This window comes from Myripristis murdjan, chromosome 5, assembly GCF_902150065.1.
Source record: "Myripristis murdjan chromosome 5, fMyrMur1.1, whole genome shotgun sequence".
Lineage (NCBI taxonomy): Eukaryota > Metazoa > Chordata > Actinopteri > Holocentriformes > Holocentridae > Myripristis > Myripristis murdjan.
This window is the reverse complement of record NC_043984.1, coordinates 20,787,966-20,814,566: the sequence shown is the minus strand read 5'-3', so window position 1 is coordinate 20,814,566 and position 26,601 is coordinate 20,787,966. Positions and strand designations below refer to the sequence as shown.

At 42.2% G+C, this 26,601-nt stretch overlaps 1 protein-coding gene across 4 annotated transcripts in view; it reads left to right on the top strand.

The window, feature by feature from the left end:
• LOC115359798 (low-density lipoprotein receptor-related protein 1-like) overlaps positions 1-26,601 on the top strand; it is a 104,816-nt gene that overhangs the window by 5,562 nt on the left and 72,653 nt on the right. For all 4 annotated transcript variants that reach the window (XM_030052436.1, XM_030052439.1, XM_030052438.1 and 1 more), the window contains exons 2-3: positions 9,828-9,950; positions 25,101-25,238. In XM_030052436.1, coding sequence (XP_029908296.1) covers positions 9,828-9,950; positions 25,101-25,238 — 261 coding nt within the window. The remainder of the gene's footprint in view (positions 1-9,827; positions 9,951-25,100; positions 25,239-26,601) is intronic.

The window sequence follows — 26,601 nt, the reverse complement described above, 5'->3', positions numbered from 1 at the left end:
TTAATGTGTTTCTGTTGGTGTCCTCTCTACTAAAAAGTCTATCAACTAAACTGAAATCATTTGGCCCTCATGTGCTGAAGCCATTTCTGCTGCAGTCTTGATGTCACAGCATGTGGTTTTTGAGGTGCTTCGAAAAGGTGGTTTTGAGACTATCTTGTAACTTGGAAATTCCTGCTGTTGCCCAAATATTTTAGTCTCCATATTCACTCAGTTGAGAATAATTGTGAGATTTTGCTCATTGTGTGATTTAAAAACAGTGTTATTTAATATTAATTTCCTAAAAATTATTACAAGGGAACCCGACATGTTTAATCAGTCTGAAAAACCTGCCAGTAAATCTCAAATATTAGATGGTTTGCATGTTGTGAAAATTTGAGTTTGGATTCAAACTCCAGAAGGAGCTTGTCATTTTTTTGTACTGTGATTTTTGCAAAACGTTTGCAAACTTCCTTCCTTCAAGGAGCATAATGTCATCTACTTTGAGCAAGTCACCACCGGCACATCCTTTCAATCCTGTTGTACAGGCTTTTTTCAGTGACATCCTTTTTCAGCAACTGGATAGAAGTCATTGCCTAATGCATCAGAGTAATTGTGAATTCATCCACAAAAGGACGATTTGAAGCCAACTAACTTACTGTTTCCTTTCTTTTCATGATGAATAATGTCATAATAAAGTATTTTTCAAGTCTTAGCATTACAACATCACTGGGGATGTTGAAATGTTGACTCTAAGGGGTCATCAGAACCAAACCCTTGGTCTTCTTCAACAGCCTGCAGCTGCATCCTAATCAAGTATCTGGATTGTAATCTCTGACAGTATCTCACACTTGCATGTAGCTCACACTCAATCACAGCAGCGGTGTTGTCACTATTCATGCAAAGACATTCCTCTGAATTAGATTTATTCCCTAACTCCTAATCCTAACCACTAAGTAGCTACCTCTAACCCAAACCTTACATAGCCCTAATTGTAACACTAATCCCTTGCCCTCAAACAGGCATTCACCCTTCATTTTTCTCTGGCAAAATTCTCCTCACATGGGCCTTTTGTGATTGTACTACACTTGTCTGGACCTTTTGGACACACACCCATTTTTTTCGTGGCTGAGCAAAAACACTGTAGGTGAGAGATATTCATGGGTGATAAAAACGCAAAGGTGATACCAAATCCATGGACTCTCTGTCAATATAGCGCTACATTTGCACAATATTGATCTGCTCACATTTTTCTCTGGAGGATTTCCCACACTCAAATAACTACGTGTAGGCAGTGTGGTCTCTGTGATTACATGTGTGCGTTGTGTGCTTCTAGTTAGAGAATAGGCAGCTGAAACGTTGGCTCAACTATTATTAGCCTATGCAAACCAATACTAAGTGAAAGATTTTTTTTTTTCTTGCCAATGTTTTGTCTTTCTTTTATTTTCGTTTGGAGATGATGAGGTATTTTGAAGACCGGGGGGGACACGTGGATCCTTATCCGCGTGTGTGTACTGACATGTCGAGCTGGATGAACCGGTTATTGCGATCACTGAGATATTGTTAACTGGCTGTGCTCTCATTGAAGGCTTAGTTGGAGACTGCAGTATTTATATAACATTATGCACAAGAGCAGTGATTAGGATTTTTTGCATTATTTCTCAGACGTGTTGTTCTAGGTTTCGTCACCATGGGTGTCATTAGAAGTTGGCGGTGGGCGCCCTGGGTGCTTCAGCATGTGGATATGAAGGATGTGAGGGAACATTCTCGAGAGGCTGGGCTCCATCCACAGAGCTCATGTGTCAAACTGAGACTTGAGACTTGTACTGGTCTTGTGAAAATGCACCAAAGAATTTTATATAATCTTCTTTAATAACGTGCGCTCAGCGGCATACTAAGTAGGTTTAATTGTCATTTTGCTCCTTCTGTAGTTACTTGCAGTACGTGCCGGGGTGTTGCTGGTGAGTGAGAGGGATTTGACTAAACTGGCTCACTTGATAATGGATTGCGATCAAACCTTATGCTTTTCTTTTTCGCCCCCCCGCTCTGTTGCCGCTGAACTGGACCTAATCCTTATGTGGTAGTGAAGGAGGTCGCAGTCTCCTCCTGCTGTGCTCTAACCCTGCGTCTAACACAAATAGCAGTCATGGCTGATTACCACTCTGGGGTTCAGACATGGTGCAATCTCAGTCAGACATCCAAATAGTGCTTTATTATGTTCACATTTGATTACTCTGCTTCACTTAATAAGTTCTCCCTCTCCATAACCATAAAGGCTTGTGCAGATGGATAATTTTGTGCTTAGATTTGACCTGTAAAATGTGAGCAGTCTCTGTGTTGTCCAGCATGGCAGAGTCCCATTTTACTTGGCAACCCTCTCCAGACATGAGCACATTCCTGATGTTAATTCTCCTCAGCTTGTAGTGTACACGTACACACTCTTACATACTCTCTCTCTCTCTCACACACACACACACACACACTTCCAAATTCACAAAACATTTCATTAAAACATTCCTTGAATCACACATTCAGACAGACACACACACAATTTCTGCTTTGACTGCAGACACAAACATCTGTTGATGGAGGTCTTTATTGGTAAATGGAAATAAAAAACTGCCCTGTCACAAAATCTTTGAAAGATCAGTCAGAGACTGTGCTTTCAAAAGACTTTCACAAAAGACATAATCCAGAGCTAAATTCTGTCTGAATTTTCGTGCTCCTCTTTTATACTGTTTGTTCACTGGTGACTGGACTTTTACGTCTCTTCCAAACGCTGCCAGAGAGATTTATTTAAGAGGCACAGCTGGGCCCTGTTTTTTTTCTGGGTTTTGTAACATGACAAATTGGAAAGCTTTTTTCCCCTCCTTCTTCTCACTCTCTTCCATTACAAAATCCTGAAGCGTTCGTGGCTGGGCTGCGGAGGAGGAGGAGGGAGGGAGGCGGCGGCAGGCTGTAGTCAAACAGGCCAACGCAGCTGTAATCACTGAAATCTGTGAGGCTTCGTTTGGCCTTTTAGATCCACAGCAGATCCTCCGCAGGTCAGCCCAGAGGTCAGCAGAGCAAACATTTCATGACAAGGTTTAGACGGGCTACTCTGTTCTAGTTCAGTCTCTTTTCCTGTTTCTTCTCTTTTGCCTTTATCATGGCTGTTTGCTTTCTCAATGCTGGCCAAACGCAGTCTTGTGGTTGAGCAAAATACCCAAGGAAAGCAAATCAGTGCTTACAGGACAAGCCGCTGTGCAGCAAACATGCTGCTGGCAGACTTGCTTTCTGTCAGTGGAGTCTTCATGTACGTACATCCTCTAAATAGTACAGATTAACACCATATCAGGGTTTTCACACAGTCAAAGCCAGCCATTTGATTGGCTCCATGCTGCAGGGCTCCTTATCTAATACCACGGCTATAGTCACTCACATTCCCCATGATATTTAGCTATGATTGAACATTAAACTGGCCGTGTCGCAGCTTCATTCCAAGTTTTGGTTTGGCCGAGTGAGAGTCAACTACACACAACTCAAGTTGTTTACCTTGCCTTCAAATAAACCTCCCTCTCTTACATACTTTAAAACGTAACACTTTATCACTTCTTTTAGCACCCAGAAATATTTGGGATAGGCAGATTGTCTCATCCCTTGTGAAACTGTTTTAGAGTGTATGCTAAGTGGGAGTGTACACTATCTTCACTAGACTAAACAGTGTGTTTTTTTCCACAGCACACAGTGCAACAGTCTCCATTAAGTGTTTTGAATATCTGCACTACCCCGGGTATTATTTCAGCCAGTACACACACCTGGTCCTTTTGTGTGTCCTGCCAGCTTTATTATTCCCAGTAGTTTTTTATGAATCGGTCCCATTTACAATGCTCTAGAAGCCAGAAAAGGATTGCGTCCCCAGATCAGAGGGGAATGTGGGCATAACGCAGTGCAATCTGCCAGCGTCAGGAAGTTTATCCAAGTGCCATTGTGTGTGCTGAAGGGAAACAGCTGCTGCCATGTTAAGGCGTGAACATCATGCATGCACAATTCAAAGCTCATGACCAATTTTTTACCCCATCTCTGTCCCTCTTTTTCTCCTTTCACTATCCTTCTTTCTTTCTGTGTGTGTCTCTCTCTCTCACATACACACACACACACACACACACACACATACACACACACAAACACATAGAGTTCACAAAAGTCAAGGGAAAACCCACTCCTGTGGTTTCATGGATTTTCAGATCATAAGATGAGGCTTGCCGTATCTGAGTCTGACTCACTGCAGCTAATCATCCATCGTGTTTATGTAATGCATGTTGAGAGTTTTTTTTCACCAGGGATATACCCACATGACATGAGAGGTGCTGGCAGCCCAGCGCTAAAAGGTACAGTGATAGATGAACAGGATTTTCCGGCCTTGATTGCTGCCTTGATTACTGTCTGACTGTCTTGTTTTATCTGCCTCAAACTGTGTATGATACCATGTATGATATTTATTTTGGCTTCTCCTCAGCAGTAGTGATTGTAACTCTCCATCACAAATATCAGCTGCATGACTGTCTTTGATAGCTTACAGGTTAAGGCTAACAAACCACTAATCCTAACCATGCAAGTAAAAAAAAAAAAAAAAATAGAAAATGTTAAATTTGCTACACATCAGTAATTTCATCTTGTGAGTAACTGGCTGGTCTGTGCATTTGCTAAAATTCCTGTTTTACTCTATTTTAGTCCTTAAAATTTGAGCATTAATACCAGATGTGTTCCATGTTTAGAGCGTGAAGAGGTTATTGGGTTTATTTGTTGATCGCTCCCCAGTGAGATGTGAGTGGCCTAGCTGGAGCTAGCTGCTTAGTCTAGATAGACAAGCTCCCTCTGTTCCTAGTTTTACATGTATGGGACATGTTTCCTTGTTCTGTGGTGCATGTTTCAGCCAATTGTTATCAGTCACAGTCACTCATAACAAAGCTGAAGAGAGCAGAATTTGCATGTGCCTGGAAAAAAAAATAGCTATTTGAAGTGTACAGTTTTTTAAAAATTGGATTTTTGCATAAGCACATGTCCCTCAAGCATCCACAAGATGGAATTACATGTGCATAGTAACTTTTATGCAACTTTTTTACATGAATGAGAGTGAATGTGGATAAGTTAGGCTTGACATCTAAAGCATGTTCTGTACACACTGCAGCTGATATTTGTGATGGAAAGATACGATGACGACTGCTGATGAAAACTCTCAGTCGGACCAGTATGTTCCTATTCCTTGGGTCCTGCTCTGCTCTCCCTGCTGGGTATGAGGCCTGGATGCCACACTCCTCAAGCTGCCTTTCAGCACCAGTGTTGGCAGTACTTGAAGTCTTCCTTTACCTCACCCATTGTTGAGTGGTGCGTGATGAGGCGGCAGTCTCAGTGTCTGCTGGAGCTCTGTAGTGTCCTGGTTGGTCTTGCCCTGCGTCACAAGTTTCCCTGGCAGGCCTCCAACTTATTTATAGCACCGCTGTGGGTGCTGGAGGAAATGGGGCTGGTGGCTGGGGGAGAGGCGTGTGTTTTCCTTACGAGAGGGCGCTTCCTCCCCTCTCCAGACTGAGCTCATCTTGGAGGACGAGTAGAGCAGACAGTGGTGGGGATAGAGGGCAGGAGATTCGTGATCCAGTCCAAATGGCGATGCCCCAAAGCGTTTCCACACACCCTCCGCTTGGGTAAACATACAGGCAGCTCATTGATAGCATGTGTGACATTCCTCCATCCCATCTCAGTATCCCAGCCCAGCTCAGCCTCTTCTCAGATCCTCTGTCTAGGCCTGTCCCCAGCCGACCAAGGATAGATGCACAGCCAGGGCCCTTCCCCTTTTGACTAGCACTTCATCACTATCTCATCCCACCTTACACCCTGCCTCATTTGCTCTTATGGTTGGGCTATCTTCTTTATTCTCTTTGATAATCTTTCATCATAACCATCGTATTCTGTTTACCCATTTACCCCCTTTCTCTATCCTCACCATCCTCATCCTTCCTTTTGTCTTTCTTCTTCAAACAAGAAAAGGATTCAGAATGTGGGACTGAAATGCCGGGTTAACCTGTTCACACTGGACCTGGATGTCCTCTCCTGGATGATAATGTGATTTTAGGTCAGAGTAAAAGGGGTGTAAGCCGCTGAACCTTCAACTAGAACACCAGACAGAACTACACATGGTACTTCTGCTCTTATTCCTGAAGAGGCACACTTTTCTTTGTCTTTGTCTTGTCTGTGACAATGCACCTGCACAAGATGTGAGCCAAACTGAACTGATACAAAGCGGTCTAGGGCAACTCAATCCCTAACACAAGTGTGTGTGGGTATTACAGAGTGTAGGGCGGGCCGCATAAATTTGTCTGAGCCCGACCCGAGACGGGAGCACAGTAACCTGACAGTCATTCTTTTTTGTGTCCAAACCCGACCTGAGCCCGAGATTTTGCTTGTCCTCCATCACAATGTTACAGTTACCGCCTGAAATAGCCTACGTGTTGCCATCAGCGTCATCGCGTAAACTCCAGCACTGTTCAGGAAGTTGCCCAGGACAGACAGTAGGTCCATCATTTTTCAATAGAATAATGCTGACATGAACGAACCCAAACATAATTTATGAATTTTTGTCTGAATGTGGTTATCCATGCTCTAATGTATATATCATACCAAAAGGAGGGAGAAAGAGGCAGGGTAGTTTGTTGGCTGGATCAATTGGGCTTAGCATTGGCCGCAGAGGAGAAAGTGCAGGCCCGGGCGGGGTCCAGCCCAAGCGGGGTATGAACGAAAGCAGTTTGGTTTTTGTGTGTATGGCCCGTAAAACAAACAAACAAACAAACAAACAAACAAAACAATGGTGGTTATTGGTAGCACACCAGTGAGTCTCAGATACAGAAAGAGGGTTCAGTGTTCTTTACACACGAGTCCACATCACCAAGAGTTGTTCCTTTGTGTGCCGATAACTCATCCAGACACAATACAGTTACACACATCAGTGCAACTGTCTTCAACACTAACTAGCTAACCTCCTGACCTACTTCCTCTACTCTCTCTCTGGTAGGTTTCTGTCAGCAGCATCTTGTGTTTGAGTCTGAGGCTGGTGTGAACTCCTCAGTCTCCTCCCACAGCCATTATGGGGAGCAAAGTTAACAACATGCCAAGTGAAAGCATGTCAGCATCTAAAGGAACATACAACAGACAACTATCTGCCTCCTGTGGCTGCTGTTGATATCCTTAAACAAACAAACAAATACACACGCACACGAGCACGCACCCACACACACACACACACACACAGACACACCAAAGAGCTCTGCTAAAAGGAAACACACAAGCCCAGTTGCATTTCATGAATAATTCAAAACCTTGTGACTTCTGAGAGAGAGGGAGAGAGAGAGAGAGAGAGAGAGGGAAAGAGAGAGACCCCCTCCTCCCCAACGCCACCACAACCACACACACACACACACACACACACACACACATGCTCAGTCACTCAGAGTGCTCTGGCAGCAGTGCTAGGAAGAAGAGGATAAGCAGGGAGTGTGTGGATGTGTGCAGCAAGATGTCAGGTTGAATTCATGGTATTTAGGTTGAGCACCATTTCAAGATTCCCTTCACCCACGAGTTAGGGGGCTAGCTTGAAATGTAATTCCAGTCATCCTGTTTATCCTGCTTCATCCTGTCCTTTACCCTGTCCTATCCTATCCTTTCCCCTGTCCTATTTGTCATCCTATATGCCTAAACAGTCTCAGGGTTACAATAACATCACCATTTTCAATCAGTGCCTTATATTTTGGCCCAAGCAGCTGACTCTGGAAAATCCGTGTTTGTATAAGGGAGGCGCTGACGCTCATCCAGACGCTGCTCTCCCAATGACAGCGGCAGAAATGTAAATGATCAGACCCCTCGGGGGCTAGGACGGGTGGGGCAGAGGGGGGCGATGGGGGGTTTCAAAGGTGTTGGAACAATGATCTCAGACTGCTGGTGTTTAATTGAATGATAGTGATGCCACAGAAAGTTATAAATGGGGGTAGGAATAAAAAGAGTCCCTATGCTTGATGCAGATGAGAGGCATAGAGACAAAAAAAACAAACAAAACAAAACAAACAAACAAAAAAAAAAGCATGAGCTCAGCTTGTAGCCTACTGAAAGACTAGTTGAGTCACAGCTTGGTGATAAATATTCAAACAATAGGACAATCCATGAGTGAAATCTCTTCTCTTGCACATTTTAAAATGTCAACTGACAAAACGTTGTTGTTGTTTTGCTGCTGTTTTTTTTTTTTTTTTTTAATCAATAAATAGTTCTGGAAAAAGTAATGTTTTGCATGAGGAGCACATAATAGAACAAGACTTTATCAGGTTTGTTTTCCATTTGGCTAATCCACTTATAGCTACTATAGAGTCCCAACATGGCCTTTCTTCTCCCAGCCCACAATATGATGCTGTCAGATAGTCTACATGTATGAATATTTTTAAAAATGCATCAGTGTCTGATTGGTATTCATTACCATATGTCCAGATATTGTATTATAAAAAGGCCTGCTTTACCGAGTGCCCACTCTTTTCTGTTACCTCGCTTGACTCTTACATGCGGCTATAATAATACCCCAAATCTGTTGAGAAAAATACAGTGCTTACAAAAGATTTGAACGACTGCCTGGTTAAACAGATTTATTGTGTTTGGTGGAAAATAACCTGTTTTGTGGGTGGAGACCCATTTCCTCAACTTGGGAAATGTCACTTTAATTATTGCAGTTGTCTGTTTTACTGTTGACCTGAGACATTGATGGTGGACACCACCAGCCTGTTTTTTTTTTTTTTTGTTTTTGTTTTTTTTTTTTGAGTCTGTGTGTGTGTGTGTGTGTGTGTAGTTATAGGGGTAGTTATAGGGTAGTTAGAGGGGTAGAGAAAATAAAAATGATCAAATAGGCCTAGTATTTTAAATAGTTTGTATTACATGTCAAAGAGAAATATTTGTGATTTTAAAGAAAATTGGAATTACTTTGATTAATCTGCTTCTCAAGGAAGATGAGCTGTTTTAAATATTTATTCAGGAAGTTGAATAAAAATGGACCATGGATGACATGAACATAAACTGAACCTGTAACTTGAATTTTGGACCCATTCAGTCCACTCTATAGTACCCTATAGAATATAATTTAATTATATATAACAAAATTCTGTTCAGACTGAATTTCACGATGTATCCAAAAGCCTCTCACCAGTCATTTGTGGGCTGTTATATCACTGGTCTGACCCATAGCACTCGCCAAAAAACGTGCCCTGAATGCCCCTGGTTGACACAGTTCTGCTGCTTGTGTGTGTGTGTGTGTGTGTGTGTGTGTGTGTGTGTGTGTGTGTGTGTGTTGTCTATGCACTGTGCTGTTCAGGAAAGAACTTAAATTGGTGTGAGTTTGAATACTTTCCTCCATTTGGCAGTGGATCGAGTGGGCAGTTTTTGTTTTTTTTTCCTTTTGGAAGGATAGATTGAGGGGGAAATGGAGGATAGGGGGCAGCTCACTGAACAAGATGTTCTTTGATATCCCTCTAGACGAGTTGCATCACTGGTATTGGCATGGGAACGCTGACCTGGATATTAAGGTGCAACAAATTTATGCAAAAACTCATCAGGCTCTCCGTGCAAGTGTGTGCTTTCTCTATTCCTTGCTCTGAAGAACAACTTTCCAGAACCTAATTAGGGCCAGTGAGGGCCACTATTGACTCTGAACACAACAGACCCCGCTGGCTAATGAGACCACAGTAATAAAGATCACCAGTGACAAAAGGACTCGTTCTTTTTTTGAATCACAATCATCAGCCTTTTAACTAATTCACTTCTCCCTCTCACGTTTGTGTCTTTTTCAGCCCCAAAGACCTGCAGCCCGAAGCAGTTTGTGTGCAAAGACCAGGTAACGTGTATATCCAAGGGCTGGCGCTGCGATGGGGAGAAGGACTGTCCAGACGGCTCAGACGAGGAGCCTGACGTTTGTGAGTCTCTCAAACTTGATAACTTGTGGTGTTTTGTATCCGGATACTGTGGGTATGCTTCCGTGCCTATGTGAAGTTATATTTCTGGCTGTGGTTTGCTTCTCTGTATTCCTGTGTAGATTTCACTGATCTGGTTGCATCTGACTCACACTACTCAACGATCTTTGGTTGACATTTAACCACTCAGTGTGTAGATAATTATCAGGGTGGTGGAAGAAACCTACATTTTATGAACACTTGGTATTAGGGATGCACGATATATCGGCATTAATATCGGTATCGGCCGATGTTCGTCATTTTTTAACATATCGGCATCGGTCAGATGAGTAAAACTGGACCGATATTAACAACCGATGTTTATATCCGTTTAATTGCTGTTTGTGTATGTGTGTCGGGAGAGGGAGGGTGAGAGGGAGAGAAAGGGGGAGGGGGATTTGGTCATGCGGTATTTGTTTGGGCACGTGTCAGTGACATAAACAGCCCAGGATTGTGGGGTGTTAAAATGAAGAGGAGAAAAAAAATGTCGGCGGTGTGGTCGTTTTTCGCGGTGTCGAAAGAAGATACTCGAAAAGCAGTATGCAACACCTGCAAAGTCGAGGTAATGCGAGGAGGATGCCGCGTCAAGTCATTCAACACTACAAATTTATTATCTCATCTGAAAAACCGCCATCCAGAAGTTCACAGCCAATGGCAGAAAGCTAATGCTGCTAACGTTAGCCAGCAGGCAAAAGCGAAAACAGCAGCAGCCACCGCCACAGCTGGGAGCCCAATACAACAAGTACTCGACCAAACCAAGATATTTGCCAAGGACAATTCAAAAGCCAGGTCAATAACTTATCGATCACAGAATTGTGGACAGAATTGCCAAATAAAACAATCTATTTTTAACACGGAATTTGACATAATAATAACTGCACCGGCACCGCACGAGCCGAAAAGCAAAGAAACTTTCCAGCTACAGCAGCGCACTGGCATAGATTGTGTAACAAAGCGAAGAGGTGCCACTCTGCTCTAATTTCACTGGCCAACAGCAGCACACTGGCTTAGCTTGTCTATTCAGAGAAGAGGTATCACTTCGGCTTATTTTTCATATTCAATCTGTGTTATCGCATGCATGCTACTGCTCATTCATTGGTAGTTGAATTGTTAGGTCTGTTTGATTAGTAATTTACGTTTTTAAAACAAATAATAATTTAACATTGTTAAATTATTGGAGTCACGCTTACTGGTAAACATCCACTCCAAAAAAAAAAAAAAAAAACATATCGATATCGGTAAATATCGGATATCGGCCATAACAGCAATATTAATATCGGATATCGGTATCGGCCAAAATTTCCATATCGGTGCATCCCTACTTGGTATCATTAAATTTTAAGCACCCGTAGCTAAGTGAGTTTAGGAGATTTTATGTAGGTAATGCAGCAGATAATACTGTAGTGCATCTAAAGCTCACACTTCATCACCTAATCCTAAAGACCGTTTCTGTAAATTTAAAGTAATTTTTAATACAGTCTCCATTAAATTTGATTGTGTAAGAATGTGTCATCACAAATAAATGCACAGCCATACTGTTTTATATTAATGTGGAAATTACATACATGTGACATGTGTAACCTATCTGTGTAGGAAGATGTACGACTTATATGACTGATTTAGCTGCAGTCTCATTCAACAGCTGCAGTCTCCAGTTTTTAAACAGCCCTTATGTTGGTAGTATAAAGATGGCTGTAAATCCACTGTTGTGCCTCTTAAAACACAATTGTAGAGACTATGGCACATACTGATATGCTGCTCCTGCTATTTATCCCACCTACCAGATTTTAAAAGCAGTCATTGGTAAACAGATTTAGATTGGCGGGTAATTAGATTTAATAGACTAACCATACCCTGGCTGGAGGAAACAATGGGATGTTTTATCAGTGAGTGAGAGAGGTCATTCTGTCTTTAAACAGTCTGGTCATGCCCAATTAGGAGATTTACAAAGTTTGTCTTTCTTTGAAAGATGCGATTTCTTTCTACATTCAGAGCCACAGAGGTGGCAGTCAGGAGACAAAACCAAAGCAAGAGGAACTAAAAAAAGACAGCCGTCATTTCAAAGTCTTCATTAGAGTTGAGATCCTTTTAGGCTGAATCCCTGGGGAGGGAATGAAAGCAGCACTGTCTTTTTGGTCAGCCTCTCAGACTGAAATGCCTGTAGTCTTCTAAGAGGAAACAGGGCTCAGGGTGTGTTGGGGGGTAGGGACTCTGTGTGCGTGTGTGTACGTGTGCATGTTGGGGTGGGGGGGGGGGGGGGGGGGGGGGGGTGGGGGGGGGGGGGGGGGTGGCTTGAGTGAGAGTCTAGGAGGCCAGGGTAGAGCGCTGTAGCTGTAGTCTAGACAAGGAGGGGAGAGATTGTATGCGAGTGGGTCTGGAAGTCATTAGAGACTCGCCCACAGCAATGGAGAAACCTGCTGTTTTTCACAACCTGCTCTTTCCCCCTTCTCATCTGTGGGCCAGCCTCCTTCCGTGTCTCTATCTGGGACAGAAACAACAGTGACTACATACCGCTGTCTCCTGCAACTCCCACTACCACATTGTCAGCTCTCAAAACTCTCAGCTCTCAAAAACAACAGTTATAGGACAGTTATAGGACAGATGGGACCCGACTTTCCACAGCAGCAGTGAGGAAAACACATGAAGTGAGTCAGAGAGACAGGAGAGCGGCCATAAGCTGGAGGATCATTGCTCATCTTTGCTTTTTTTAATAAATTTTGTATTTTTGTTGAGTTTAGGGTTGGTCGAAATTGTTATTGAGGAACGTTGCTGAGTGCATTGGAGAGACTGAAGTAATAGCATTTCAAAATACATCAAAGCACAGAGGATGGAGCTTAGGTAGTCTGTTTGTGTGGGATTCATTGGGATTGTAGGTTACTTTTGGATCTTTGGATTCATTAAGTCGGCTTCATTAGCATGAAGTCTGGAGCACAGCAGATGCTGGTTGCTAATGGCTATCGCATATTATGAATTCAAACCAAATAAAATCCAACCTGTCTTAACCTCTGGAAATACTGTAATAATGACATTAAAAAAATCTACTTTTCTCTGTGTATTACTGCACTGAAGCAATGATGACAGAAACTGCTGAAAACGCACATTGCTGAAAGATAACTTTTTTATGGACATCTGACATGTAACCCAAACTGTATGTGTACCAGCCATATGTCCAGTAACTTTCGTTGTTTTACTGTTGGGATAAATGTGCTCTTTGTGAGGGCGGTTTTGCAGATGCTCCTGTTTGAAAGATAGCACGAGAGAGGTTTATTTATTCACTCATGTGGACGGGGCTTCACAGTGGCCTTTGTTGGGGTGCTGGCTATTGCCAGTGAAGTCAGCCACTGTCCAGTGCAGCTGCTTTGCCCTGCTGTGTATCCCCCACAATGCTGTTCTTTGTACCCGGGGCGCTGGGTCAGACAGGCAGAGAGGGATCCAAAACCATCTCACAGGCATATGCCCTATATCAAGCTACAGGACTATGCCCAGCATCCTGAATCCATCTATGGATCATTTAATGGCCTCTAAGGAAGGTAAAAGCAAAGTGTTAGTTTTTTACTGTAGTTTGGTAATGCCTCAGTCCGGTACACAGCTTTCAGGCAGGGTGTTGCCTACCCTGGAGCTGCCATCTCCTCAGTCTACAAGCTTTATTAGAGCTCTGGAATATTCCCACGTGCGCTGAGTGTGCCCTGGAACCACAGGAAGTGCGTAACGCTAAATGACGTCCCCTACCCCTGGCCTGTAATAAGGCAGTCTAACAGGCAGTTCCCACCTAGGCTGCAATTAGCCCTTTGGGAGATGAAACACTTTTGTAACAGCAAGCCTCAGAGCGTGTTTTGACACGGGAAAAACATAATTTGTCATGATGTAATGTACGTCTGGCGCCTGGACTACTGACTCCTATCAAAAGATAAGAAAGACTGATTTACATGTTTAATCTGGTGAGTTTTGCAGAGATGTTAGACGTGCAGGGATTGTTCTCATAGATACGGGTGATTTTATTGTTTGATGTATAATGGATTGATGGTATCATGGACCAGACGATTGACCCTGTTACTGAGTCAGCGGTTATGCTGCTCAGATGCATAACAGAAACTGATGTGTTTGATCTTGCTACCGTCTCCTAGAAGCGCTCACTAAACAACCACCATCCAATCCAGGTAGCCATCAACATGTCAAGGAAAACAACCTTAGCTCAACATAAAAGAGTCTCTCGTCTCCCAGCACCTTGTTCCTACAAGAACGTGGTGCAGGTGTGAGTGAATGTGTGCACAGTCTGCTCTCTCTCTCCCCCTCTGTTTCTCTCTCTCTCTCTCTCTCTCTCTCTCTCTCTCTCTCTCTCTCTCTCTCTCTCTCTCACACACACACACACACACACACACACACACATACACACATGCATACACCGTGTCTTTCAGTTTCTCATGTGCAGAAAATAAAGCAGGCACCCTGCCCTTCAAAGGAAGAATGCAAAGGCACCACACACTGTGCACTCCACACAAACGCTCACATATAAGGGCAAACCCCAACACACACACATGCACATGAACACCCATGCATTCATTACATCATGTGGAAACAGACCTGTGACCAGCAGAGCCAGTGGGAGTCATAAAAGTCTTTGGTCAGCACACAGAGGCCAGATGATATGTGTACATGAGCATACACTAGTCTGTGAATCAAATAAACTCTTATGAGGTGATATTCCTGCAATAATATGAACATGAGCTCCTATTAAGACAATAAATGGTTTGGAACCAAATCAGCAACAAGATATGAATGTCTCCCAATATGTTACATGATCCATTTTGCCCTCAGTATACATGACACAGAAAATTAACAAGCAGCACTGGCATATTATTGAATAGAGAATTAAATAAGCTGAATATTAAAACTTTCAGTGAATTTAGCAGTGAATTTTGGCAAATGATACTGGACTAATGTTATTGGAATCATGCGCTTTAGATGCATTATACAGACTATAATTGGAAAATGTCATGATGTCATGTACGTCTGGCGCCTGGACTTCTGACTCCTATCAAAAGATAAGAAAGACTGATTTGCATGTTTAATCTGGTGAGTTTTGCAGAGATGTTAGACCTGCAGGGATTGTTAATGTGCCAGCTCCTAGGAAGACCTTTCAAAATAGGATGCTATTATGTTTCAAAAATCATTGTTTTTTGAAATTAAATCGTTTTACTAGATCTCAGACATCTAAACTAGATTTCATTTATTCATTTCATTTATTTGTTTCACACATACAAAAAAAGAGAAAGACAGGGAATCACATAAAAAAACCAACAACAACAACAACAACAAAAAACAAGAAAAATATGTGTGAGGTATGGTCAGAAACCTATAGAGGCTTATATGAAAACCACACCCCAAAAAATACTAATGTTAAGATACACACAGTACAAAAATCACAAATACATATTAAATGTTCAAGTTGAAAATATCATGTGAAAAGAAAAAAAAAAGTAAAATCATAATTCATCAATACAAATACAATACAATGATTTATACATTAAAAAAAGAAAAAAGAAAAAAAATAGATCTTACTAATATATGCTCATTTTTGCTTTACAGCAGTAAGATCTTGCAAATGTCTCATAACTGTAATCTTTGTGTGACATGAAAAAGGGCAACAATTAGCGATAGAGAAAGGTCACACCCAAAAGCTCTAATCATCTCTAAGTCCATCCAGCAAAGATAAACTGGTGCAAACTGTTCATCTTTCATGTGAGCCTGTCCTTCAGTAGCAAAGAGTACTAAAGATGTGCATATTCAAAAAATGAATGGGTCCTGAAATCATAATTATTACACACTTACATGGCAACAGTAATCATGATGTGGTCCAGAAGTTTATTTGGGTGCTTTATTTAAGGGTGTGGGGGATGGATGTAATTTATCGGCCACCAGTCTTCCAGTTTTAGATGGAGGCTGTGGTTGGGGCAGCGGAGAGGGCAAAGCTGGCCCCCTGAGGCAGGACAAGAGAGCCCAGCCTGTGTGCAGCCAAGAAAAGCGTGTCAGGGGTTTAAATTTTAAAAAGACCATTATGTAATCTCAGCAGGGCTCTCTGGAGAAGGGGTCAGGAGGAGGAGGAGGAGGGAGGTGGGGAGATGAGGCCGGAGGCACCCTTAGAGGGGTGGGAGAGGACCAAGCCTGGGACAGGAAGAAGGAGAGCGGGTACAGCTCTAAAAGACAGTATGATGCAGAACAATGAGGAGCATGAACTGCAATGCTAGTATAATCATATGGGGAAACAAAGCCCCTACCCCCACTCTCACTGCCAAGCTGCAGACAGACAGTCACCGAACACCTGGCTTTGCCTTGTGGCTCTACTCTCTTCCTCCCCGCCTTGTCTCTAATCAGGAGGTGGTGTAATACAAGTGGCGATATCCTGAATGGAGGGAGATGCATTATTAAACACACAGATTGTCTTCTGCAGTAGGTGTTTTAATTTGTCGCCTCAGGTTTCATGTCTCGTTTCTCTTTCTCTTGTCCCACTATTCTTTGTTTTATCTTCTTCCTGTCATTTGTATAGGGCTAATTAGTCCTCTGTCTTTGAATTTGTTTTCTGTTGTGCTCCATACTCACATCACCGTGTAGAGAAGGCAGGTCTTTATCTTTGATTGGTGGGTGATTCAACTTATTCTCATGTGTTCTGGGTGAGAACTTACTCAAAGTCCGCGATGATTAAGTGCCTGTCAGATATTAAGTCATTCGCGGCCAGCAGTGTGGCCTCCCAAACTTGCACAGTGTTAATAGTTTTACGTTAATCCTCACTCGGTTGTGTGGCAAATGAAAAGAAGAATGAGTGTGTTCAATCTCAGAAATAGAGTAGCTTCTAAAGAACTTATTTCAGTATTCAATAGGACTATTTTCTTTCATTTTGCTTTGTGTGTGTGTGTGTGTGTGTGTGTGTGAGAGAGAGAGAGAGAGAGAGATGGAGAGAGGTGTGATAAGAACTTTTGTCATCCGCCCTTTTATGGATGAGCTTTATAGATGGCTCCCCAGGAAGCAGGTGTGCATGTGTTTGTGTATATCTGTGTGTGTTTATGTGTTTGTGGTGAATGATATAACCATCAGAAACTTGACGAATGATTTCCTCTGTGCGTTTGTTGTCTTTCGTCTCTTTCACAACCTAGACTGCAGCACTGATATAGGCCTAATCTAGTTGGTATTAAGACATCAGGTGGCCTGTACCAATCTGGCGCTATCTTAACTTGATTTACTTTCCTGATAGAGCTGTCTGCTTAGTGGTTTCTCTGCCCCGAGGAGCAGTGGTGCTCCTGTGTTTGGAGAAGGCTGAGTTTGTTGTGCTTTCGAGAGCTGGATTTAGCCTTCCTGCTTTGCTTGTCACCCTGCCAGCCACCCCAGAAGCCCCCCAGGACAGAATGTAAATGCGGTATAAGGGAAGGAGGGGGTGAGCAGTGGGCCAGAGACCAGACATTCAGCCACCAAGTGCAGGGTGGCCACTAAGGGTGGGCGCATAGATACTCCAAGTCAGCCACCACCGTTAAGGCCCCAGATAGTCACATTGCACTCAATTTATTCTGTATATTTGTACCAAAACAGTCTTGCCTGCCTGGAGAAAACGAATTGCAGCCGATAAGGGTTTTTCAGTGGCTGATGCCAGTGCCCATATAATGCCAATATCATGTTGTTGTCATTGTTGTTGTTGTTTTGCATCTGATAAAATGGAACAATTTAATAAAAATACCAAATAATGACTACATTCCTGAACTTAAAGGATCATTTACTTTTTAATATTATTGTCTATATTGTCCCTGTTTGCTGAAGTCTGCCAGCTGTCTGCAGTGCTCTTATTTTAAATGACAAATGTATCAACTAAATAAATGTCCACAGGTAATCAAAAATCTAAATGTATGAATGAAAAATATATAAAACTGTACTGCACTTAACAACAGCATTTATCAGCAGCCACAGTGATGAGGCTGCCTGCAGATGTGCCTGCAGGCATTTTTTGTTTATTGGCCTTGAACACAGATATCAGCTGACTCTGATTATCTCACAATGCCAGATATCGGCCAAATTAATCGGTCTGTCTCCATTTTTGAGGCACCCGGTGGTTTGGTGAGGCTGGCAGATGCATGTGGTATTTTTTTCATCTGGAGAATGAAATGTTTACAGGGAAGCTGTCAGGGAAATAACTAACAGCTGAGGTGTAGCCATTGTTACTCACAGTGCTCTGCTGGTGCTACTCACAGCACTGTTGCTGTGCCTGCTGTTTTGGCTGCCCATGACCTTGCTGACAAGGCTATGATGTGTTGACTAGCAACATCAAAATACAAAGTCCCATGCTAACCAGGCTATTCTCACTCAGAGGAGATTACAGCAGACTCGTTGGAGTTGTTGTGTCGTATTTCAACGCCGTGTCCTAGTTGTTTGGAGTTTTGTTTGTTTGGCAGGGCAGGCAGGGGGAAGTCAGGGGTGCCTCTGAGCTGCTGAGTTCAAGATTCGGGTGCCTCATCCAAGAATGTGTCATTTGGACCCAGGGCCAGGGGCATCACAAGAAGGGCTAGCAAGCCTGTCAGGATATGGTCATTAGTGGTCAGAGAAGCCCACTATTAGTACAGTGTCATTAAGTGCTGCTTGCAGTATACTGGGCACACCACTTTATTTATTTATGAGGTGTATTTGTGGATCAACATATTAAATTATTAATGTGTTTGGGGATGGCTGATTTTGCTTGAAAAGTACTATTTTTTTCCACAATTGTCAAATGATTGTTGGTTTACAGATACTCTCTTCAGTGCCCAGGTCCAGAGTAGAATGCTCTTATGTAGTCTGGACCTGTATGTATCAGACATCTTTTCATTTGCTGTTGGCCATGTTGATAAATACTAGGTAGTGAGTGGCTGTGCAAGGGGCCTAGCAAATGAGCAGCCCTGCTGCTCTCTTCATTAGGCCTCATTCTGGCCTGCTTAACGTCCCTTTTATGTTTTGCTCAAGTACAGGCAGCGATTTGTTGTTTGTTTTTGTGTTTGTCATTGGTTGAATGAGCATTGTGTTGACTAGCATATGGACTGGAGGCATGCATTGGTGAATGGAAAATCCCCACAGCCTAACAAGCTTTGAGCTCAGGGACATTCTGAACCAGACCCAGGATCTGGGCTCAATCAGATCCTCAGTCAGGCCCAGACAGGCCTTGGTCTACTACTGGGACTATAAGAAATGAGATACTAATGAGGAAACTTTTTCCTAGTTTAATTCATTTACAAAATGTTATTCACTGAAAAACAAATTAGAAAGTTATCAGTGGTCCAACAGCAAGTACTGAGGAGAAGTATTCAAATGCCAATCCTGACAAGCATTGACTTTGAAAGTGCCAGTCCTCATCTCATCACCCTGACTCTCCTCAGTGCTCCCCACACGTGGCCATGCCACACTTTATGCTAGGGGTTGCACGCCATGTGACACTGCTTGCAACACGGCAGCTCAGCCTGCTTTACAGGGGGGCACAGCCGATTTGTGTGATCCAAACAATGGCCTTATTTCTCCTGTCACCTCTCACTACCCTCCCACCCCTCACCCCTCAGCCTGGACAAGTGCATGTGATCTGCTTCTATGTGGAGCGGCTTAAAGACTCCACTCGTGCAAGGTGTTTGAAATCCGCCTTCCCCTTGTTTTGATAGATGCGTAAAGAAGAATGGCTTTGTTTAGCTCCAAAAGTGACTCTGTAGGCTTTGGAAAGAAGCCATCAGGTATTCATCTTTCTCCCTTGTACAGAACTGTCTGTGAACATTAAAGGTACCTTAAGTCAACCCCATCACTGGTTTGTGATTTGGAATGAAGTACAGCTGATGTTAAGTGTGTATATACAGCCTCAGACTGATCTGTTGAGTCACACAGACCTATATGGAAGAAGTTAACTCTGTCCTAGTGTCTGCTGACGTCTCTGTGACGTCTGTGGTAGAGGAATGAAACCCTGGAACAAACCGTGGTTCTCCATAGGAAAAGAATGGTCAACTCTACCAACCTCAGTTTTGATCTGCTGGCACCATCACAAAGATATCCTGTACAGGGTCAATGATGGAGACACCAGGGTCCTTTTATTTTCCCTTTCCCTGGCTCTACCACGCTAATGGAGCTAAGGAACAGATTATTTGATCCAGTCCCAGTTAGCGTGTCTAGATCTGTCTCACTAAGAAACTGACACATCTAACTAGAGAGCGGCTAAGTAGAGAGCCACCGACTCTACAGTTAACAAGTAAATAGTTATCTAATGAATGACTGATGGAGAGAAATAGAATAAATACAGGCTGTTAGTGTTGTTAGAGTTCTCCCAAAGAGAAGGCGGTTTTGGGCTTCTAACCTGGCTCACTCACACTAGAGGAATGCTCAATAAAAGGCCCTGTTTAATTCACATTAGCAATGCCTTTTCCACTGCAGTCCTGCCAATCGCTGCCAGCTCGCACTAGAATGGAGCCTTGTGGGGCTCTGTCCACTTCCTGTGGATGAGGTGATCCATTTTGTCTTCTGTCGCTTTTCTCCCCTTTCTCGCTCTCGCGCTCCCTTCTCTTTTTCAGTTTTTTTCTTTCTTTCTTTCTTGTTCATTTTCCACACATTGCCCTCCCCCTTATATTCTTAAATGGGTCAACAGATGTTAGAAGGAGAAAGATGGGAGGAGATAGGAAAGGAGGGAGAGGGAAGAGTAGAGATCGCCAAGGCTAATAGTTTGACTTTCCATATGGGTAGAGGGAGATGGATCCCTTGGAGAAAGTCATCAGTTTAAAAAAATTTTCTATCATCTTGTGCACATCTAGGGTAAACGATAAAAAAAAATGTTAAGATTATTATAACCATGTTTGTGCTATTTAATATTTGGAACATGCCAATGTTTACTTTTGTTACTTTTGTTGTTCGTTTTTGCAAAATAGACTGAGAGGCAAGTCAAATGATCCAGGATGCTGCTCTTATTTGCTGATAATTTGCCAGCATCACTAAGCTCTGTCTGTCTAATGTTAGTGTATTATGTCAGTGTATTATGAACAGCTGAATAAATGAGAGACACACAGAAAGACTCTGTTGTCTGCCACGATTCAGACATAAACAAACAACGCAATGAGCATTTGAAGATTTATGTTTGGCGCTGACAAATACGCTACAAATAGACACCACATTCTACACGCTGAACATGTAAACTATGATTTCATGCGAGTGTCATGATTACAGCACGGCTATCCTGGTGAATAGCAGCCATAAACACATCATCATGAAGTGAGTGATTGTGAGAACATTCAATCAAGGAGTCTGAGGGAATTGTTGCACAACAGTCAATTCACAGCCATTTAAATACGCTTGGACTGTGTCGACAGTAAGTGGGAGATATAAAACGCCATGGTTTAGGCAGGAGATAGACCTGTTGGATCTGGGGATGCAAGGTCCTCTAACATGATGTGCTGAGTTATCACAGTTGTTTTGTAAATGAAACTGAGGTCAGGGTCACATGACAGGAGACCTCGCCCGAGAAAATGACTGCCTTAAAAAGATGACTCAGGAGAAAAGGAATCTCTGCTTGGCCTAGGATGTTATGTACATATTCAGATTAATCGTGGGTTAGGTCTGGTGATAGAGTCTTGGTTGAAGTAGTTTTTGCTAAGCACACCTAAGATCTATTTAGCTTCATGTGCTCTGTCTCCAGGGACATCAGTGTCCTGTCTTAGCTCATACTATTGTATCATGCTTTTTTTTTGTCTCTGGGGTGCCTGCATTTGTATATGCTATATATGTTGAGAAGGTAGTCATTGCCCATGCAGTTCCCACCAGGATAATAGTGTGTTTGTAGCTCCTGCTAGTTTCCCCTAGCTGCCATCTTCTGCCGCCACAATGGCTCCCTGGATTCCTGCCTTGTGGTTCTGCCTATTATGTTGACAAGGAAAAGAAAAATGCCATACTGTGATTGATGATGAGGGAATGGGAGAATGATTGGGAAAGGAGGTAAGTGCATGGATTAGGAAATGAGGGAAAAAAAAGCCAAACAAACATGTCTGTTTTCCTTGAGCAAGTATGTCTGATTTATTTTTTCAAGAACTATTTACCTTAGACCTAAAAATAAATATGTCCTGGTGGCAATGCTTATTGACCACATACTGTGGCAGCTTGACAAAACATGAAATGGTACAAGAACAGAAGGAGTTCATGCAAAGGGATGAAGGACAGGCAGTCTTATAGGCAGATTGCGTTACTCTGTCTATATTTATCCACACTCAGTATCTATGCAGTGAAGTGGGTGTCCTGTACTTAGACAATTCTGCAGGCTACAGAGTGGGAAGTGACACAAAGTTGCACAACTTCAAGATTGGGTATTTATGCTATTATTTACAGTATGTTTGGTTGGGTGGCGACAAACACTACCGATATTGTAGATGTGTGTTTGATAAGGGAAGTATTAAGAGTACACATCAAGCTGGGAAGAGTTTCTTGAAAAGAGCTCTTGGAACAGATGGAAGGCATGGGCTGGTGGCAACCATGTTTGCCCTTTTCTTTGTCCTGTTGTCATACATTTCTTTGATAAAGGGTCAGCTGGAAGCCCGTGACCCAGTTAGCAGTGCAGACTAGGAATGTACAGATTTAATATCGGTATCAGCCGCTATTGGCCTTGTTGACTACCATCAGCCTATCAGTCAATATGATGACATTCGCTGATGGCAGTGGCCGATATTTAACCGACTCGTTTTGTCCAGGGCATGAGACCAATGGCTTTATGTTGATGAAAAAAGTGTTTGGGGTGGTTAAACATCTTCTGCAGGACACCTCCAGGACAAAAGGGTATTTCCAGGGATTTTATTATCACTATTAGTATGCCTGTCACTTAGAAATTGACAAACTGGATTGACTGCATATCTATCGCAACTATAACCAGTGTTTTTTACTACTGGGTGCTGACTACAACTGAGCGTCTCTTGCTGTTAGTAATCACTGGTTGTCCCCTTAGTTTTACTGAAAACGCAAGAAAAATATAATGGTTCTGAAATGATGCCAACCATTCCACCTGCCAAACAAGAAACAAATTTCACTCTATTTAGAGAGAGTAAATAAAGGAAACTTTTGTTTCTGGTGAGAAACTAGAATTTTATAGGCTACATTTGTTTGAAATGAGAAATGAAGTGAGAAATTTGTGGAGTAGGTAGGTGTATGGCAGGCTAAAAAGGCTTTTGAAACTTAATTTGCACAAAAATAATCTTTGCAATGTGTGTTATATTAAAGATAGTTTTGTAGATTTGTATGATTGAATTTTTGGTTATTCAAAGATAGTGTAATGAAGGCCTGAAAGACGAGTGCACACGGCACACTTGGGCTTTTTCTTAGAACACGAAGAAGAGGTCTTCCAGGTTGAAATTGAAGATGCTTGCAAGTGTTGCACTTGAAGGATCTTCACAGTTTATATAATGCTGTCCATAGTTCATTCATAAAATTCATCCGTTGATCAGGAGTGGCTGTGATATCTTGAGCTTCCTCCGTTGATGCTGGAGGAGTATCCCCTGTTGCGCCTTGTCAGCTGATTTTCTGATAAGGTTTTGTTGTTTGTGGTTTCTAGGTACTTAAACTCACCAGAAGCCACAAATTGACAGTTGAATTCGCAGAACGAGCAATAAGGCGTCTTTGAAAGCAATCCTTTATTTCTACAGTTTTTTCAATGTTCAGCTTTGTTGTAGATCATTATTGGCACATTATGATTCAATCTGAGTCACCTCTTGAGAGGAAGAAGAAAGAAGAAACTATATCTTTTCAACTCAGCCATATACAAAGTAGAGATGAAATTGTGTGTCCTCAGGACCATGGTGAACTGGACCTGAAGTAGCTGCTGCGCTTGCACGCTGTCATCATGGAGCATCATGGAACATGCACTCTCCCATAATGATAAACACATAAATGCAAAATCAAACTAATAATTTTATCAGCTGACGGCAATCACACAAATATTATTCAGGAAATGCTCCTATTCTAGTTATTTAAGTTATTGCTGTGGTGTTTTGCTGTACACTTCCCAGCTGTTGGTTCTCACCAATGTGGTCAGTAGTTTCACGTCCGTGGACAGCTATGGTTTTTTCCACTGAGACAAAAGGAACTACAGCAGGACCTCGATTAACTCACCGCTGATTATTTGGAATGACCAGTCAACTGCACCGTCCTTTTCGTTTAAATTTATTTAGCCTATCAATAGAGTTCTGTTGCTGTTGCATTATTTTTCTCCAGTAAATCACTGGTTAGCTTGTTCCAGTGTACATGTGTGTGCACTGCTGTCGCAAGTGATTTCATATTGTTATAAAGTGCATGCAAAACCACTGCTCTTCTACTGGTAGGCCTACATATTTGTTATGTAGGGCCCAATGTTTGTGCTGGTAAAAGACTATTTGTTCTCCATTAAATTATTCACTGGTCAGTTTTTTTTCCTGCATGTATGTGTGTGTGTGTGAGCCTCAGCCACAATCAGTGATTTCTTTGATGCTGCCATTGTCCCAAAGTGTTTGTGGACAACTGTAATTTTACTGCCAGGCCTACGTATTCGTCATGTGGTTTAAAGGCTATTTGTACCAAAAAAGTGTTTGTAAACACATTAGTAATAGTAATATTTCATGATATAGATTTTCCCCCCAAAGTTTTGGTGCATTTAATGCATGTTTCAGTTATCCAAAATTTCAGCTATCTGAAAAACCTTAATTCCCGGGGGGGGTTGGATAATTGAGGTTCTACTGTAAAAATACTGGAAGTGCACAATGTAAGATGATGCCAAAGACTGGTCATTTCTTTCACTTCACTGTTTGTACATCAATCACAGATAGAGAACAACAAAATGGACATTTAGTTCTATAATAATGTCATAGAATGCCTTGGACCATTGCCACTGGCCTGAAGTCATTAACCCTCCCGCTTCCTTCGTCTCTGGGTCCCACTGACCCACTCCCTTTTCGCTCCTTTTCAGTGGGACCTGGGTCAGTGGGACCCGGAGACGAAGGAAGCGGGAGGGTTAAGGCAGGAAATCTTTTGCTTGATGTAAACAGCACAGATTTGATCGTTATTCAACATCACTTCTTACTTTGTGCTTGCTTTTCAGTTCACAATTTTTTTTGTGTTTGTGTTTTTCAGGTCCTCACAGTCGTGTATCACGGTGCCCTCCCAATGAATACCACTGTGGGGGAACAGAGCTTTGCATCCACATGAGCAAACTGTGCAACGGAGTCCCAGACTGCACTGATGGGTGGGATGAAGGACCCCACTGCAGAGGTATCGCTATCACAAACTCACAAACTTAAGACTCTGAACTGTGCATTATAGTGAGTTGGAGTGTCAAAGAGGGCAATGTAAGTTTTAAATGTTATTCTAAGTTATCATGATTATTTCTTAGAATATTTGAGTCTGAAGGTAACCATGTCTGACTGTAACTTCAGATGTTTACCTTCCTATTTGTCATAGCATGCACAAATAGTTCTGAGCACACTACCATCCTCCCCTTACATTCCCCACCCATGCAATCTTGACATAGCACACTAACAGTGAAGTGGTGGCAACAGATTGACTCACTTATCTTGAACCTTCACACAGTGCACAGAGTGCCGGACTGTCCTAAACATAGACAGCCAGTAAGACTGGATTGTGATAATGAGGGATTGTGGTGACTTGTGTGTTGTAACACATGTAATGAGCATAATCGCACATAGATGCCTTGGCTTTACTTTCCATAAAGCCACAATTGCCAAGCCATGCCATGTGTAGGTACTAGCATTTAAGACATGTTTGTGCATGTGGAACAGGAGAGACATGAATGCACTGGGTTTATGCTCTAAATCGCTGAAACTGTTATTTTGAAAATACAAATCTGGAGTCTCCACAAGTTATAATGGCCCAGTTGAGATTATCTGTTTTCCAGATGAACTGTAAAAATATGAACCCTATTAAAAATGTGCTGATTCGGTTACTGCAAAGCAAAAAAGGAGAACTTGATCATGTGAAAGACCAAGATATATATTTGGAAAGATGAATTAGTAAGGGACAGGGTAGGAGTCAAAAGGGAACTGAAACAGAAGTGAGGAGTGGATTTATACCGTAGGCACAATAAAAATTATTGTTTAGGGAAATCATTTTTAGTGAAGCAATGACCAGAGGAGCACTCAGCAATTCATTGCATTAAAAGCCAAAGCACTTTGACTGTGTCAAATTAGACACTCAATGAAACTGTTATTACTCCATTATGAATTAAGGACTTTGTCTGCTAATGTAAAGTTAACAGCTAGAAACTTTTTTTTTATTTTTTTTTTTTATGCAATTCAGCTTATTTTATGCTATTTTAGTTTTAATGATGAGGTTAAAAGAGTAGTTCAATGTAAAAATATAGCCAGAACAAAGCCAATTTTATAATTTCTTTATCTAGAGAAAGTCACCCATGCCTTTCTCTCTTCTTACTGAAACTGTCTATTTTCCTCCATCAGGCAAATGTCTCTCTGCAGTGTGTACAAAACACAACAGATTCTTACTTGAATAAAAAAGAAAATATCATATCACAATGATTTCAGCGTCTTAGATTTCGAATTTCAAGATATTGCCAATCACTTAGGTCTGGCACCAACGTATCACACCAAATGAGCCAAAT